Source organism: Ammospiza nelsoni, chromosome 9 (genome assembly GCF_027579445.1).
Source record: "Ammospiza nelsoni isolate bAmmNel1 chromosome 9, bAmmNel1.pri, whole genome shotgun sequence".
Classification (NCBI taxonomy): Eukaryota; Metazoa; Chordata; class Aves; order Passeriformes; family Passerellidae; genus Ammospiza; species Ammospiza nelsoni.
In genome coordinates this window covers 22,365,185-22,380,043 of record NC_080641.1, presented here as the reverse complement: position 1 = coordinate 22,380,043, position 14,859 = coordinate 22,365,185, and the positions used below count along the sequence as shown (strand labels likewise).

Here is a 14,859-nt window from a genome sequence, read left to right as displayed (position 1 = left end):
GGGCTGTGCAGTGAAACAGGTGTTGATCAGCAGTGCTAATTCCACATAAAAGGAGGCTGGTTACTAATGGTGTTCCTCAGGGACCTGTACAGGGGCTAAAACTCTTAATGTCCTTTTTAATGGCATTCTCAGCATGTTCAGATGTGATACTTTTTGTGAGCAGGGTTGTCAATACTCAGGAAGATAAAGCTGCTATTCAGAGAGGTCTTAGTTCTTTTTTACCATTGTTTTCTTTCTTAAACCTAGGACTGCTTACACAAAAGTGTGAAGATTGTAAAGAAGCTTTAAAAAGAAAGAGCACTACAGAATAAAAACTAAAAAAATTAATTTGGTCTCCTTATTGACCCATAGTACACCAAACTTTTTTAAACACTCAGTCTGCATTCCTCATTTGGTCAGTGATGTACCTGAAATCTGGTGTCTAGAATGATCCTGAGCATGCAGACATTAATTGTGAATCTAATTTAATATAGCTGTGGTTTGAACACATGGTGCTAAATGTTTGTAAAATAACCTTTAGATGTCTTACACTGGGCATTCTAAGTGTGTTTGATAAATTTTGTTTTGACAGACTAGTTTAATTTTCCCATCTGTATAATGGACATCATGCCTTCTTTCCAATAAGCATCTTAATGCTTGTACACAGCTCAGGTACTGTAAAAAAGAGCAACCCAGAAAAGCATACAAAAATAATTTTTTTGGTGTTATGTTATGGGATGAGGACAGGGCATTGAGAGCACATGGTTAGATCTAGTGTTCATCCTGAAATAATAAACAATACCCAACCTCATTGTGCATGATACCCATTTTATCCATTAGAGAGATTGCCCTGGGTGACTGAAAACACTGAAATTAAAAGACTGTAGACAAGATCCACTAAGGAATGCAAGCCTGTAAGTCTCAAACAGATGATCTTGAAAAACTACCCACACACTTCCTGCATAGTCACCTGGTAATTTAATGAAATGCACTCCTGGAGAAACAGCTCTGGGTACGCCTGAGTCTGGGAACAATGTGGAAAGAGCTAAGCAGTTCAGCATTTATTTTGTGCTTATTCCTAGCTGGGTAAACAAGAGACTATTCTACAGTGGAAGCCCCAGATGGCTTGGTACAATATGCAAACTAAGCACCAGTGGCTTAGGCTCTCTGCAAAACACAATTGCAGCCTTTCTCTCAGAAAATGGTGGTGTGGATGTCCATCTTTAATAGGACAGCATATTGTGATGGGCCCATGCCCAACTTTCCTCAGCTGAAGAGAAGTGGGCTCAAAGACAGATTCTCCTGCCACAGGAGCATCTCCCACCACTCTGACTGTTCCACCCTGGTGAGGCCACGCTGTCCGTTCTTCACTGTGCAAAAAGCCCAGCAGAGCACCGGGCCAGCAGCGTAGAAGGAACCAGATTCTTCAACTCAGAGGTGAGAGCATACACAGAGAAACTGAAGCTGCTCTACAACTTGTTTTTTGCTGTGTAACTTTTAAAGTAAACTACAGGGAGAATACTGAGATCTGGCCAGTAGTCAAATCTTGTTTCCCTTCAGAAGGAGAGTGCCCAGCCTGGCTATTTGATTCAGCATTTTCTAGATCTTATTTGACACACAGCAGTAGCTTCAGCTGGAAGAATGAAGACACTTCTCACCTCAGAAAACCATCAGGCTTGTGGTTTCAGTGTTCCATTGACAGGTAAGATGATAATCTCCAGAGGCTGGAAAGTCTTGTCTTCTGTATCCTTCAACTACCAGTTAAGCAAAGCCACTATCACTGACTCTGCTACACATTCCATGGTGTTCAGCAGCCCCTGGAACACCTACCAGAGAGAAGCTGTGAGCATGAGGGGCCTGCTGAGGGGTCAGATGTGATCAAAGCTGCTCTGAGGTGTTTACAGGCATAACAAAACCAGACCTTTGGGGTACCACTTCATTATCTACACAGCATTGTGGAGGGAAAGAGACAAGTAGTATGTGCTCTCAACCTTCAGGAAAACAAATAAAAAAACCCAAACAACAAAATAGGAAAATAGCAAAATATTGGTTATTACATAAAAACAATCAAACAAAACCCAAACCAACCAAACAACCAACAACACTCCCAAAAAAAACCCAACAAAAAGGACAAAGAAGAAAACTCCTCACCTCCAAAACAGTTCTCTGAATTACTGAATCCAAAGGTACCTTACCCTCTTTTCTCGCCTCTTTCTATATTTTCTTACTTAATTTCCTTTCCCCAGATGAATTTTTATCATTTTGACTTGATCTCAAAGTGGTTTTTTCAATTTTTTGAAATGACAGAACAGAAAAAACCAAAACAGTACTCTATTGATACAACTTTAAATGATGCTTCATGACTGAATTTACAGAAATTTTCCTCCAAAATTTCTAAGTGCTGACATGGAATCAATGTTTTCATTCATCACTTTTCTATAGAGAACTTGCTTGTTGGGAGGTTTTGTATGGGTGGGTGGGGGATTGTTTGGGTTTTGGTGTTTTTTTTCCCAGTTGTTTTGTTTTTAACCAAGCAGTTTCTTCCAAAATATTTTTTACCTTCCAAAAGGTTTTTTACAATGCTACTTAAGTTGTGAAATAAGAGTATCCTGGTAAAAATGTTATTTGCATAGAACTGAGTTCATAGCTAAGAAAGACCTTGGAACTTCTGTGAAAAAACCAAAGTAATACTATGCATGCATTTATTAGTTGAGCCTTCTATTGAAGTTTAATTGTAAGTTGTCAGTGATCTCTACCAAATCCTCAGTGTGCTTCGGGTGTCTTTCGTTGTCCCTCCCCTGCCCTAGGAAGTTCTTGTATTATTGTGTATCATTATTTTGTTCCTCTGAGTCCTTGGAAGAAAGGTATTTGAATAATATTAGGAGGTTGTCATCCCTCTTGCTAGGAGGGAGAAAGATGATATGTTTTTTCCTCTTGTATGCACTCAGTGATCCCAGCAAAAACAGCATTGCAAACTGGAACTACAAACAACAGAGTTCCCTGTATGCTCTGCTAATAGCAGTGATGAAAATCTCTGCTAATGACTTTGAGAAATAACCTTGCAATCTCTGACATCTGCATCAGCTAGAGAGATAAAGTTACAGCAGTCCTTGGTTAACATATTCTCAACAAAATCCTCTCAGCCTCAATTACCATGGAAACTACTTATCCTTAAGGCAGTAAGGATAGCTGAAATATTTTCTCTTGACAAAAATGGGAGCGAGGCCAGAAATATATGGGATTGTGCATGAGGCCTTTGATCTTTGATTTCTGTGTTAAGCAGAAGTAATCTCAGTGAAGCAAGTTGAGTTGCAGAACAAAATTTGTTTATAGGACAGAACAAGGCTTAAGACATTCTTTATTATTCTGGTTATTTCTAGGTATTTTTTATTATCTTCCTATATTCATGTTAACAGATTTCTTTTTCCCTTTTCTAGTGAGAGAAAGACATAACAAAGACAAATAGTACTTGTATATAAAATTAGTAGACATCGAGCTTTGAAAAAATGCTTGAGACAAATGGAACTAAGCAGTCCCATTGAGGCTCAGAATTTTGCAGTCTGAAATTAAAAATGTCTCCAATTTAAACAGGTCCCCCCAGTCCCTGAGTACTCAATTTCTATAAAACACTGTGTAGTCTTTGCTGTGCAGACGCATTTGCACATCTCCAAGCATGAAAATCAGCTCAGGAATAGAAATGACTTTATGTAAATTGAATCTCTAATTTGCTGTAGGAGTTCTTGTTTCATTTTAACATCAAGTTTTAACAGACTTTAATGGAATAAAAATAACTTTTGGGAACATTATCATCAAAACCCCTATGGTTCCTAATAAACAGGTGCTCCCCAAAACTTAAATCACTTTGAGCAAGGGTCTGAAAGCGTGCACATGGGCAGGCACTGCTGGGCCATGATGTTACCTGCAGTAATGTAAACCCATCAATGTGTCACGTTCGCTCAGAGCTTCCCACTTTGACAGCTAACTTGGTTTATAAAAAACACTGCAGCAATAACCCCTATGAAATACACTGATTTTATCTCCAGGTTCACTGTCTGCTGAGCAATGAGCCCTGACACGTCGTGGGTCGAGAGAGGTGACTGTGCTCTGCACTCAGCCTCGAGTATTGTGTGCAATTTTGGGCACCACAATGTTAGAAAGACACTGAACTATGAGAGTGTCCAGAGGAGGGTAACAAAGATGGTGAAGGGCATCGAGGGGAAGCCGTGAGGAGCAGCTGAGGGCACTGGGTCTGTTCAGCCTGGAGGAGCCTGAGGGCAGAGCTCACTGCAGTCACAGCTTCCTCGAGAGGGGAACAGGAGGGGCAGGCACTGATCTCCGCTCAGTGACAGGGACAGCGCCCGAGGGAATGGCCTGGAGCGCAGGCAGGGCAGGTTTAGGTTGGTTATCAGGAGAAGTTTCTCCTTCCAGGTGTTTGGGCACTGAACAGCTCCCCAGGGCAGTGGTCACCGCACCAGCCTGAGGGGTTCAAGAAGCGTTTGGCACATGGTGTGTGCACATGGTGTGACTCCTGGGGGCCGTGCAGGACGAAGAGCGGGACTGATGACGCCCCCCGGCCCCCTCCAATTCGGAACACTCTGTGAGGGTGGGCGCGGCATGCCCGCGCTCCGCCCCGCCCTGCGCGAACCCGCCCTGAGCCCCGTGCAGCGCATGCGCGGCGCCGCCCGGCGGGGCAGAGGCCAAGGGTGAGGGGCCGGCCCCGCCCCGCAGCGGCAGCAGCGCCATGGCGGGTGAGGGCAGCGGGCCCGCGCCGGGGGATGGCGCCGGCCCGCCCGCCCCGGAGCGGGTGCTCTTCCCGCCCACCTTCAGCGTGTCCGAGATCAAGAACAAGCAGCGTCGGCACTTCATGTTCCTTCGCTGGAAGCAGCAGCAGAGGAAGGTGGGGCGGGCTGTTGCCGCGGGGCGGGGGAGGCCCGGGCCTGGCGGGTCTGGCTAACGGAGCGCTGTTCCTCTGCCCGCAGGAGAAGTTGGCCCTCAAGAAGAAGCGGAGGAAGGAGCGAGAGGCTCTCGGAGACAAAGTAAGGGTTCCGGCCGCAGGAGCCGGTGTGGCGGCGAGGCCGCTCCTTCCCCCCTGCAAACGGGGCGCTGCTCGCCAGGGTGAGGGTCCTGCAGCTCTGCCCGGAGCTGGGGCTCCTCAGCTTCCTGAGCCAAAGGGTTTCTCCGCAGACTTCAGGGAAGCGGAGCAGTGAATACAGTGAGGGTGATAAAACATTGCAATGGGATGCCCAGAGTGCCCTATCCCTGGAAACGTTCAAGGCCAGGTTGGAGCGGCCCAGAGCAGCCTGGTCTGGTCCAAGACGTCCTTGCTCACTGCACTGGAATAAATGGCCTTTAAAGGTCCCTTCCAGACAAACCATTCTGCAGTTGTATGCTCTTTGTGCTCGCTGGCTGTGGTAGCCTTCAGAGACACTGTTGTCTAGCAGAGGTATCAAACAGCTGACTTCAGAAACCTTGTTGCTCCTGTGTTAAATGATGCTGTAAACAGGCAGGATGAGTTTTAAACTTAATGACATATCACCACTCCTGAAAAGTTGTCTCTGGTGTGATTGCTGTGGTATTTGTGTTGCTGTTATTAGGAATTGTACTGCAATTTTAATTTTTGTGTAGATTAAAACAATCAGAACTGACCAAATCATGCCCAGGCCAGTTATCTGCTGGATTCCAAGCCCAGCTGTGAGGAAAGGTTTTGCTTCCTTACTGGACTGATTGAAGATATTCGGATGTGAATATCTGTATTCCTGTATTACAATAGTCTCACCAGAGTAGTAAGTTTACAGGGTAAACATTAAAAGCTATTAGTCATTAATTTCTAGATATCAGGGTTAAAATATGTTGCAGTTGAAAGCAGAATCCTTTTCTTCCACAGAAGAAATAAAAATGGAAAGAAAGTTCCCCTGTTTGTTTTGTTTTGTTTTGAAAAGGGACATTGTTCCAGTGGTGCTTCTCTGCATCTGCTCTCTGATGTCCCAATAGCTGTGCATATTTTAATTAAAAGTGGCATCAAATAAATAATACTTGCAGTTCTGTGTAGAAATACAAACAATATTGGGGTGGTATGAATGTGGTATTTGCAATGCATTTAATAATGACAACAATATGTTATGTTAATAAACTTTATGTATTTTAGGCACCTCCAAAAGCTGTACCAAAGACTATTGAAAATCAGCGAGTGTATGATGAAACCACTGTAGATCCCAATGATGAAGAGGTAACTGCATGTCCTAATAAGTTAACCTTTTTTTTTTTCTAACAAGGGACATAAACTGATTGATGAAACTGAATAATCCCCACTTTCCTGTTAATCTGTTGATGAATTATATTTGACACATGATGGGTTTACTAAGAGGTGATGTCATTGTTTCATTATCTATATTAAATAATTGCCATACTGATATTGGTAGTAAAAGCTGCCCATGTTCATCACACTAGATTCTTAAAAACATGAAAACCATGTGCCTTTGGGTGATTAATTACAGAATAGATCTTGTGAATTAAAATTTTGATCACATTGAACAATTGTTCCTCAGGTATTTTGTACAGGGTGGATTTAACAAAACTTCTGTTCTTTCAGGTTGCTTTTGATGAAGCAACTGATGAATTTGCACCGTACTTTAATAGACAGACTGTTCCCAAAATTCTTATTACAACATCAGACCGACCTCGTGGGGTACGTATCTTTTACTTGGAAACCAAATGGTTATAAGATACCAGGGTTTTCATCCTATGATTGTTACATTAAAACTGAAGATAATAGCATTCACATGGATTTTTTCTGTCATTTTATTTAGTGCCCAACAGTAACCTTGTATGTGTATGTAATCCATTGGTTTCTTCAGCACTGTTTGTTTCCTCCATAAAAAAACCCAACCTTGTGCATGTGTTCTTGTATTGAAATGATCAGCATTGCCTGATTAAAGAGATTACTGACATTTTTTAAAACCATAACAGAAATTGCTTTAAAAATAAGAAAAAATACACCTCAAACAGTTTGTCTGAAAACTCAGACATGAGTTAATGAAGAAATTGTTATATTGTATTTTGAGATGCTGTGAATTTTTTATAAACCAGTGTGCTTTATAAATAATGAGTGTGCAGAGTATGCTTTTTGCATTTTCCCACTTTTCCGTGATGGAGGAAGGGGAAAAAATCCTTAAAAAAATCTCTGGTGTGCTGCATTCTTTACTGCAAATAATTTTTTTTTGCACTAACTGAATGAAGTAATTTAATAGCTTATCTTCAAATCTTTATAGAGATATGGAAGTGATGCATGCTCAAGGAGTGTAGTTGGAATGACCAACCCTCTGTTCTCCTAACAGCTGAATTCTGCCCACTGCAATTTATCTGCCCTGTTTTGCAGAGAACAGTGAGATTCTGTGAGCAGCTGGCCACTGTTATACCCAACTCACACGTCTTCTACCGAAGAGGGCTGGCTTTGAAAAGAATCATTCCACAGTGCATTGCAAGGGACTTCACAGATTTAATTGTCATTAATGAAGATCGCAAAATACCAAGTATCCTTTTGTGTGTTTATCAGGGAAAGGAAACAATTCTGTCGTGTGCATCAGAGATTTACTTTATTCTGTTTTCTTTCTCTTCACAGTGCAAATTACAGAGTTAAAAATCACTGTGCCAACTTGAGTGTCTGATAGCTAATGGAACTTGGACTTAGTAAAGAAAGTGTTGGCACTTTTTTGTTGTTTGTAATGCGTGGTTAAGCACTTATTTCAGTAAATATAACAGTTTGATTAATTAACAAGTTTTTCTGACCAGGAAGATCCATCTCTTTTTTCTGGCTAGATAAAACATTATGAATTCATTAAATGTGAAAACAGTAGAGGATAACCCTTGTTAGCATGTAATGGACATCCTTCAGAAAGCTAGTTAACCAGTTTGGGAATGTATGTTTGAACATACAACAAAACCTTGGGAATAGATTATGAATCTAAACCTCCAGTATAATACTGCATTTTGCATTGAATGTTCCTCTGTAAGTTACATGCTCGATTTTACCAGCCTTTTTTTTAACTTGGTGCACAGACGGTCTTGTTTTAAGTCACCTGCCTGATGGTCCAACTGCTCATTTTAGAATGAGTAGTGTGCGTTTGCGTAAAGAAATAAAGGTGAGACTCAAAAATATTTGAAAAATGGGTTATCTGTTGGTTAATTACAAATACATCCAGTCTACTTCAACTGTCAAAACTGCATTTTGAAATGATTCAGCTTGATCTTGTAAATGTGTTTTTTTTGCAAGCTAACAGGAGGCTAAGGACTAGTGTATTCTACTTCATAAGCAGCATATTTCCATTTTCAAGCTTATTTGCTGTATTTCTTTAACTGCCAAGTATTTTATAATCTGACAAGTATTTTTAAAATCATATCATTAAATAGCAGATGATAACCTACATCAGTAGGAAATACCACATGTCTAGAATACACACAATAGGGTATATGAAATCAGCAGCGTAAAAGGTTTCATTAGATGTAGCTTGTCTTGAATAAAACCTAGGTCTTCTTGTTCCTATAGCCCTGTCACCTCTTCTTAGTATTGCCTACCTAGCCCTAAGTAATTTGCAGTAAAATGGGTTTTCTTCTTTGAAATAAGTAATCTCTAATTAGTTTTTAATAAAGAAGCCCATATGCTCTCAGTCCCATATATCCCTAGTTGGTATGAGTACAGGGGGAATACTCCTGTGATAGGTAGAGTGCATTGTCTACTATAACAGGTTCTGCTAAGAGTAAAAAATGGTGCAGGAGAAAATATAAAATTATTTCTGCTTTTTCATTGAATTTATATTGTTGAACCAAAGATCCTTATGTTACCAGCTGCTCCTTTACATGTTTATAAACTTAGGTTGTGTTTGAAGGAATGATTAGGGCGTGGTTTTGGCCCTGTCCTTCTATTTCAAACACTTCTTAGGCAATACATTAAAATCCTTTTGCATTCAGTCTGTTCTTTGCATTGTTATCGCTCTGATTTCAGCGGAAGGGGAAGGAGCCCACAGAACACGTCCCCGAAGTGATCCTGAATAACTTCACCACGCGCCTCGGCCACTCCATCGGCCGCATGTTTGCTGCGCTCTTCCCACACGATCCTCAGTTCATTGGAAGACAAGTAGCTACATTTCACAACCAGAGAGACTACATCTTTTTCAGATTCCACAGGTGACATTTTCCACAATACCCATTTACAAGTGAGAGAGAATGCTCTTGTAACTTAATTCCTAATTTTAATTCTTTTCTTCCCCAAGATATATCTTCAAGAGTGAAAAGAAAGTGGGAATTCAAGAACTTGGGCCACGTTTTACATTGAAGCTGAGGTCACTTCAAAAAGGAACCTTTGATTCCAAATTTGGAGAATATGAGTGGATTCATAAGGTATGTCTTAGTAATGATAATAGTCTTGCCTGGGGAGGCTAAATCTGACATGAAATGTAACCAAAAATCTTACCCTAGAAAAGTGGTATAAATGCAGGTCTCAGTGGGGAAGCACTTAAGTATTTAGAGGTGTATTTTGAGAGTCATGCAAAGCAGAAACATCCTATTTCAAATAAAAAATAAAAATAGCAAGGACAATGAATGTCAATATACCGTAACTACTTATTTACAACTCTGTTTACTACTCTGCATTTCACTGTCTGCCCTGCTATAAAGTGGAGTGGTCCTCCTTGTTTGTTTCATCCTGTTGCATGAACTTGCTGGTAAACAACTTCCCTTTTCAATTTCAGCGTCGAGAAATGGACACAAGTAGAAGAAAATTCCATTTGTAAGTGAAATCTGCCAATTGCTGGTGACCAGGAATACAGCAGCTGCTTTGAACTATGGATGATCTGGACTACTAACTAATGATAATGATACTGAACAGTATCTGTCTGCAGAAAGACAAACAGGAAACATTAAAACTTTCTACAGCAGCAGATCAAGTAGGATGTGACTCTCTTCCTATTTGTAGCCAATGTGACAAGGACAGTGACTTTTTCCAGTTTAGCAGGAAAAAACTATGGCTGTATTTGAGCAACTTGTCATTTAGCCATCACTAAGGATTTGCCAGAAGTGCTGCTGTGGTGTAGAAACAGATTATGCTTCACAACATCAAAAACAGCAAATATGTTGGTTAAAGAAATTTTCAAAATAAAATATTTCTAGTTTTACAGTTCCGTTTTATTTTTTCTGTTAACCCAGACATCTTCAGTTAATCAGGTAAGAGATAAATATTTGAAGCTTATTTCTAACTTACAGTTTGCTGTTCCCTGACAGTATGGGGAGTTTTCCAAAAAGGTTCTCCTATCCAGAGAACACGGAGAAGGCAGTATGCAATCCATGAAGTCCATGGTCTTTTATTTCATTAGCATTTTGCATAAAATAGGCATGTTGCTGAAGTTACAAAAACAATACACATAATTCCTACAGCCGTCTCTTCTGTAAGTATCACATTGACAAGAGGTCTGTATACCCAAAGCAGTTGAAAGGATGAGAAAGAATTCATAAAACACCCTTACAGGACAGACATTTGTAAAGCTATCATCTAAAAATGCTGCTCAGTGACTATGTGAGGTCTCTGAGCAGGGTTTTCCCCATTAAAATTTTAAAAATTCTTCTTCAGCCTCACAGCAACACTTGAGTTTGTATTATCTGCACATAAACTACTGTTTTGCCTTCAGTTGGCACATTCACTGACAGCTAAAAGGTCAAGTTTTCTTTGAGCTACTTTCCACATACAGCTGTAAGTGCTTTTTCATATTTACCTAATGAATAAGAAGGCACATAGAGTAAGTTATCTCCTAGGGTAGAATTACTCATTAAGATGAATCTTAATTTACTCTGTCTTAATGTGATGTCTATGATATGGCACAGCTGTATAGCTGAATTATAAACAGGCTCAAATTTTTTTCTGTTCTATTTCTGTTATGCTTCTAAGTATGGTCCTGCTGGAGCCTCATTGTTCTGAAGGACTGTTAACCCCAGGCAGACTTGCAGCAGCAGAGAATATTTACACTCCTCTCTCTGCTCTCCAGCTGCTACAGTGATGCACTGACTGTGAGGTGCCACCATGCCCAGAAGTTAATCCAATTCTTACAGTAATTTCAAGACCAGACTAAGTCAAGACACTTTTATTTTTTGCTTGGCGTATAAAAGTGATTCCCGTATGAAACAGAAGTACGTAACTAGCATACAGTTCATCTGGAGAGGTAGATGGTAAGAAGTTTGACGACAGTAGCACTTTTAGAGTTAGATTTGGCACGTTAAAGCTAAGCTTTTTTACAGACTTCAAACCAGGCCACTCCTTGAGGCACTCTGCCCATACACACATCAGCAGGTAGGAAAAGATGCTAAAAGATCTGAAAAACAAAACCAAAATCTAGTTAGAAAGGTATCACTGCTGAATGAAGCAAATCAAAGAATGCATATTTCAGAGTATGCCATGGACAACTGTTTAGGAAAAAATATCCTCTTTTTCCACAGCTGTTTTATTAGTTTAAAAAATAAACTTTAAATGAAGTCATGCTCAAAGATACAATAAGATAATCAAAGCTCTTACAGAAGAACTGAAGCTTAGTGTCTCCTTGAAACCAAACTGCTGAGTGGAAGAAGCAGCTGTTCCCAGTCACTTTCTGCTCACCAAAACACCAGGTTTCTACTTTGTCTTTGAAAAGCAGGGAATTTGTTGCGTAACTAACAAATTACACTTCCTCCTCAGTGAGGTGGTGCTGACTGTGCAAACACAAACACTACTGGCTCATCAAGAAAACACAAAGAATCACCTCTTTTCAGGAAGTGCCTGCAACAGATACAGCAAAGTGAAGGAGTTTCACATAGAGATAGGAAACATTGTTTCCCTACGTCCACATCCAGGAATTTCCTAACCTTGGCAAACCTCGGTGGGGAATTGTACCTGTCATGGATTAAGTAGAGTTTATTTGGCTTTGTGTAAGTTTTCAGTTTACAATGCTTACAGATGATCTGATGTCTTCCTTGGATTAGTGTTTACAGCTGAAGCCACACTAGGGTAGGGTCCAAGAGTTTTTTTTTAAATAGCAGTAATTGGCAAAAATTCACAACAGAAATAATTGTAAAAGCTACAAGAACTGTAAAGCACATTTCAGTTATACTGTTGTATTTCACGGCTCAAAACAATGTGGGCTGTGGTTTTGCTTGTTAAATAGTTAAGGATCAACTTCTATACTGTTACTATTCTAGCCTTTAAACGTGGTTATTCTGCTAGTACACACATCTGTACCTTTTCTACAGTCTGCTTGAGGGGAGAATAATTTTATCAATCCAATCTGACTGTGGTCACCCTTCTATAAAGCTGCCTAACAGCACAATTTAAATCTAGCAAACTACAGTTCTTTGGATGATAGAAGTCACCTACACAACCAGAATTTTTCAAGGTTAAGACTCACCATGAGATATGTAAGGATTGTGAACTATGCTTAACTGTGTATCAGGTGCTTTGAAATAACGTCTGTGCTCTCATCTCCAACAGATCCACGTCAAGGGGCAACAGGAAGAGGGAACATGGTAAAATCATTCATTTACTGTGGTCAAAATAACCAAGTTATTTGGACTCTGAATTTTGGTGAAACTATTGTGCATCTAAAACCCACCTTGCTAAAGAGGTTAGCCTAAAATCTAGTCACCAAAACGGCAGGTGAGTGAGTAGTCTTCCTGGTGATAGCAGCAGTGCTAATGAGCCTATGAAAGCTCAGGAATGAAAATCCACATGAGTATTCCACTGTTTCTAGTTATTTAAACTGCTACCCCTGTAGTAGCTTACTTGAGTGGCATGTGGGCTTTTAAAAGTATATACATCTTAAAAAGTATATACTTTTTTCTTTTGGCAGAGAGGGCATCTCCTTTCCACAGTGGTCAGTGCTCTTCTTGGGGACCACCACCACTAATCTGTTTTTGGAACTGTTCATTAGAAGTTTAAGAACTGAAGTCTGTTTTATCTGCCACAATTAGGATTCACCACATTAATTCTAAGTGAGAAAAGGGAAATAATACCCTTATAGAGAGGAAGATACAGCACAATTACTGTTCAGCTGGGTTAGTCCAAAGAGCAACTCAGTAGTAGCTGGTCCCACCATTCTGCTACACAAACTGGTGGAAGCTGCACCAGCAATGTGCTGCTCATAATAGCAATGGCCAGCACGTGTCCAGTGCAGAGCTGTGACCAGAAAAAGGGAGAAGGGACCAAAAATGGGATGTAGACCAACACCACCTGCACAAGTCAGATGTTTCTGAGTGCCTTTCATAGAGCCTGTCTCATTTAAATGACAAAAGAGTTTATGAATTGTAATTCAAGAACTTACCACTGAAAGATACTGAAGTAGTTCACATAATTACAAAAAGGAACAAACTTTCTGGGGTCTGAATGGATTTGTACTTGATGATACTCCCGTCAGTAGGGGATCGTGTTGTGCATTCTGCAGGCAGAATTGCTTCAAGTCAGCTGCAGCTTGAGAAACCTAGTTATAATGAAAGCTGGCATTAGAATTCACTGAACACTCTTTACTTAGGATGTGGTTTTTACATTGAAAAGTACAAAGAATACTACTAAATTATTCTGCAATACAGTTTATGTAGATTTTATGCAATAATTTCATTGTAGTTTTTTTGTTTCTTAAAGACAAGAAGATGAACAATGTAAGAATGAGAACTGATTTGGAAGTTTTAATTTCCACAGTAAACTTTTAAGTATGAAGAGTGACAGATGAGCAAGATCTTGGAGATGACTTTATTAAATCTATGAAGATCCTTGTTCTGGCATAAGCAATTCAAAAATACTGTCTATGTTTAACATGTTCTACTCCACTGAACTTGCATTTCAGGCTCCCTTGGAAAGCCATCCTTACGATGAGATAACGGGGTTCTGAGCACCCTTATAAGGGGTTTTTGGCATGCTGTGCCTTGTTAATAACTGATCAGTGAAAAAAAATCTTTCTCTTGCTTTTCTTTGCTGTAACTCTGAACTCCTACAATAGAGCGATCGAAGTTTCAAAAAGTTGCATCTTCCGCTGACACGCGGTAGGTATCTGCAGTTTGCCCGGTTTCTCTGCCGTGCCAGGCGCGGTCTGGCCCCGGCGCGGCACGAGTTCAATGCACTCGGTGTGCCTGGCAGCGACATCTCCATCTTGCCGTGCCGGGCCAGCCCAGCCCGTTGCGCGCCCCGCCCGGGCGGGCTCCCCGCAGAGCCCGAGGGAAGGGCGCTCCTCGCTCCGAGGGCACGGCCGGGCCGCGTCCATCGCCCCGGGGAGCGCTTCGGCCGGGAGCGGCCCCGAGGGGCGGCGGGGAGCGAGCGCCCGAGCCCCGGCAGGGATGGCGGCGGAGCGGACGCGGCTCCGCTGCCGATCCGGGCTCGCCTCGGCCGGGGAACCCCGACGGAGCCCCGAGAGAAGCACGGTGGCCGCCGCCCAGCCGGATCGGCGGGGCGGGGCAGGTGGGAGCCGGCGGCCCCGGCCCGGCCCGGCCCCGGCGCGGCGGGCGCGGCCCCGGGGCGGTGAAATGGCGGCGCGTCCGCCCCGTCCCGTCCCGTCGCGGCTCCGTACTCACCTTCACGCGGGTCACGCTGGCCTCTAGGCGCAGCTGCTGCACCACCTTCTTCATGGCCGCCACGTTGGAGGAGCCCGACATGGCGGGATCGGCGGCGGGCTCGGCTCGGCACTCGCAGCACTCCCAGCTCAACTTCCCGGCGCGGCCACAAGTGCCCGGAGCGCGGCGCCTGCGCAGCCGGGGCCGGGCCGTGTGCCGGGACGGGCCCGCCCTCACACACTCATCGTGGGGACTGCCGGGGGGCTGCTCTCGCACCAAGGCGGCGAGTCTTGGTGGTTAGACCCACTGGGTTCCAATCTGGGGGCCATT

At 42.2% G+C, this 14,859-nt stretch overlaps 2 protein-coding genes across 2 annotated transcripts in view; one reads left to right on the top strand and one right to left on the bottom strand.

Moving 5' to 3' along the window:
• The window catches only part of RPF1 (ribosome production factor 1 homolog), a 63,046-nt gene extending 52,899 nt beyond the window's left edge, over positions 1-10,147 (top strand). The window contains exons 2-10 of the mRNA XM_059478128.1: positions 4,708-4,876; positions 4,959-5,015; positions 6,125-6,205; positions 6,569-6,664; positions 7,355-7,508; positions 8,035-8,117; positions 8,978-9,159; positions 9,246-9,372; positions 9,723-10,147. Coding sequence (XP_059334111.1) covers positions 4,721-4,876; positions 4,959-5,015; positions 6,125-6,205; positions 6,569-6,664; positions 7,355-7,508; positions 8,035-8,117; positions 8,978-9,159; positions 9,246-9,372; positions 9,723-9,764 — 978 coding nt within the window. The 5' untranslated portion in view covers positions 4,708-4,720 and the 3' untranslated portion in view covers positions 9,765-10,147. The remainder of the gene's footprint in view (positions 1-4,707; positions 4,877-4,958; positions 5,016-6,124; positions 6,206-6,568; positions 6,665-7,354; positions 7,509-8,034; positions 8,118-8,977; positions 9,160-9,245; positions 9,373-9,722) is intronic.
• A 159-nt stretch (positions 10,148-10,306) lies between these two features.
• Positions 10,307-14,711, bottom strand: GNG5 (G protein subunit gamma 5). Its single transcript, XM_059478129.1, has 3 exons — positions 14,551-14,711; positions 13,311-13,466; positions 10,307-11,333 (listed from the first exon to the last, which is right to left on the bottom strand). The coding sequence occupies exons 1-2, from the start codon at positions 14,629-14,631 to the stop codon at positions 13,341-13,343; spliced, it is 207 nt and encodes a 68-aa protein (XP_059334112.1). The 5' UTR covers positions 14,632-14,711; the 3' UTR covers positions 10,307-11,333; positions 13,311-13,340.
• Positions 14,712-14,859: the final 148 nt, after the last annotated feature.

What these genes read in the sequence shown, in the direction of transcription:
- GNG5 (XM_059478129.1), bottom strand. Translation starts at nt 14,631, where the DNA reads ATGTCGGGCTCCTCCAACGTGGCGGCCATGAAGAAGGTGGTGCAGCAG. An exon ending in CCAGCGTGACCCGCGTGAAG is followed by an intron (nt 13,467 to 14,550) that starts GTGAGTACGGAG and finishes CATTATAACTAG; the next exon opens with GTTTCTCAAGCTGCAGCTGA.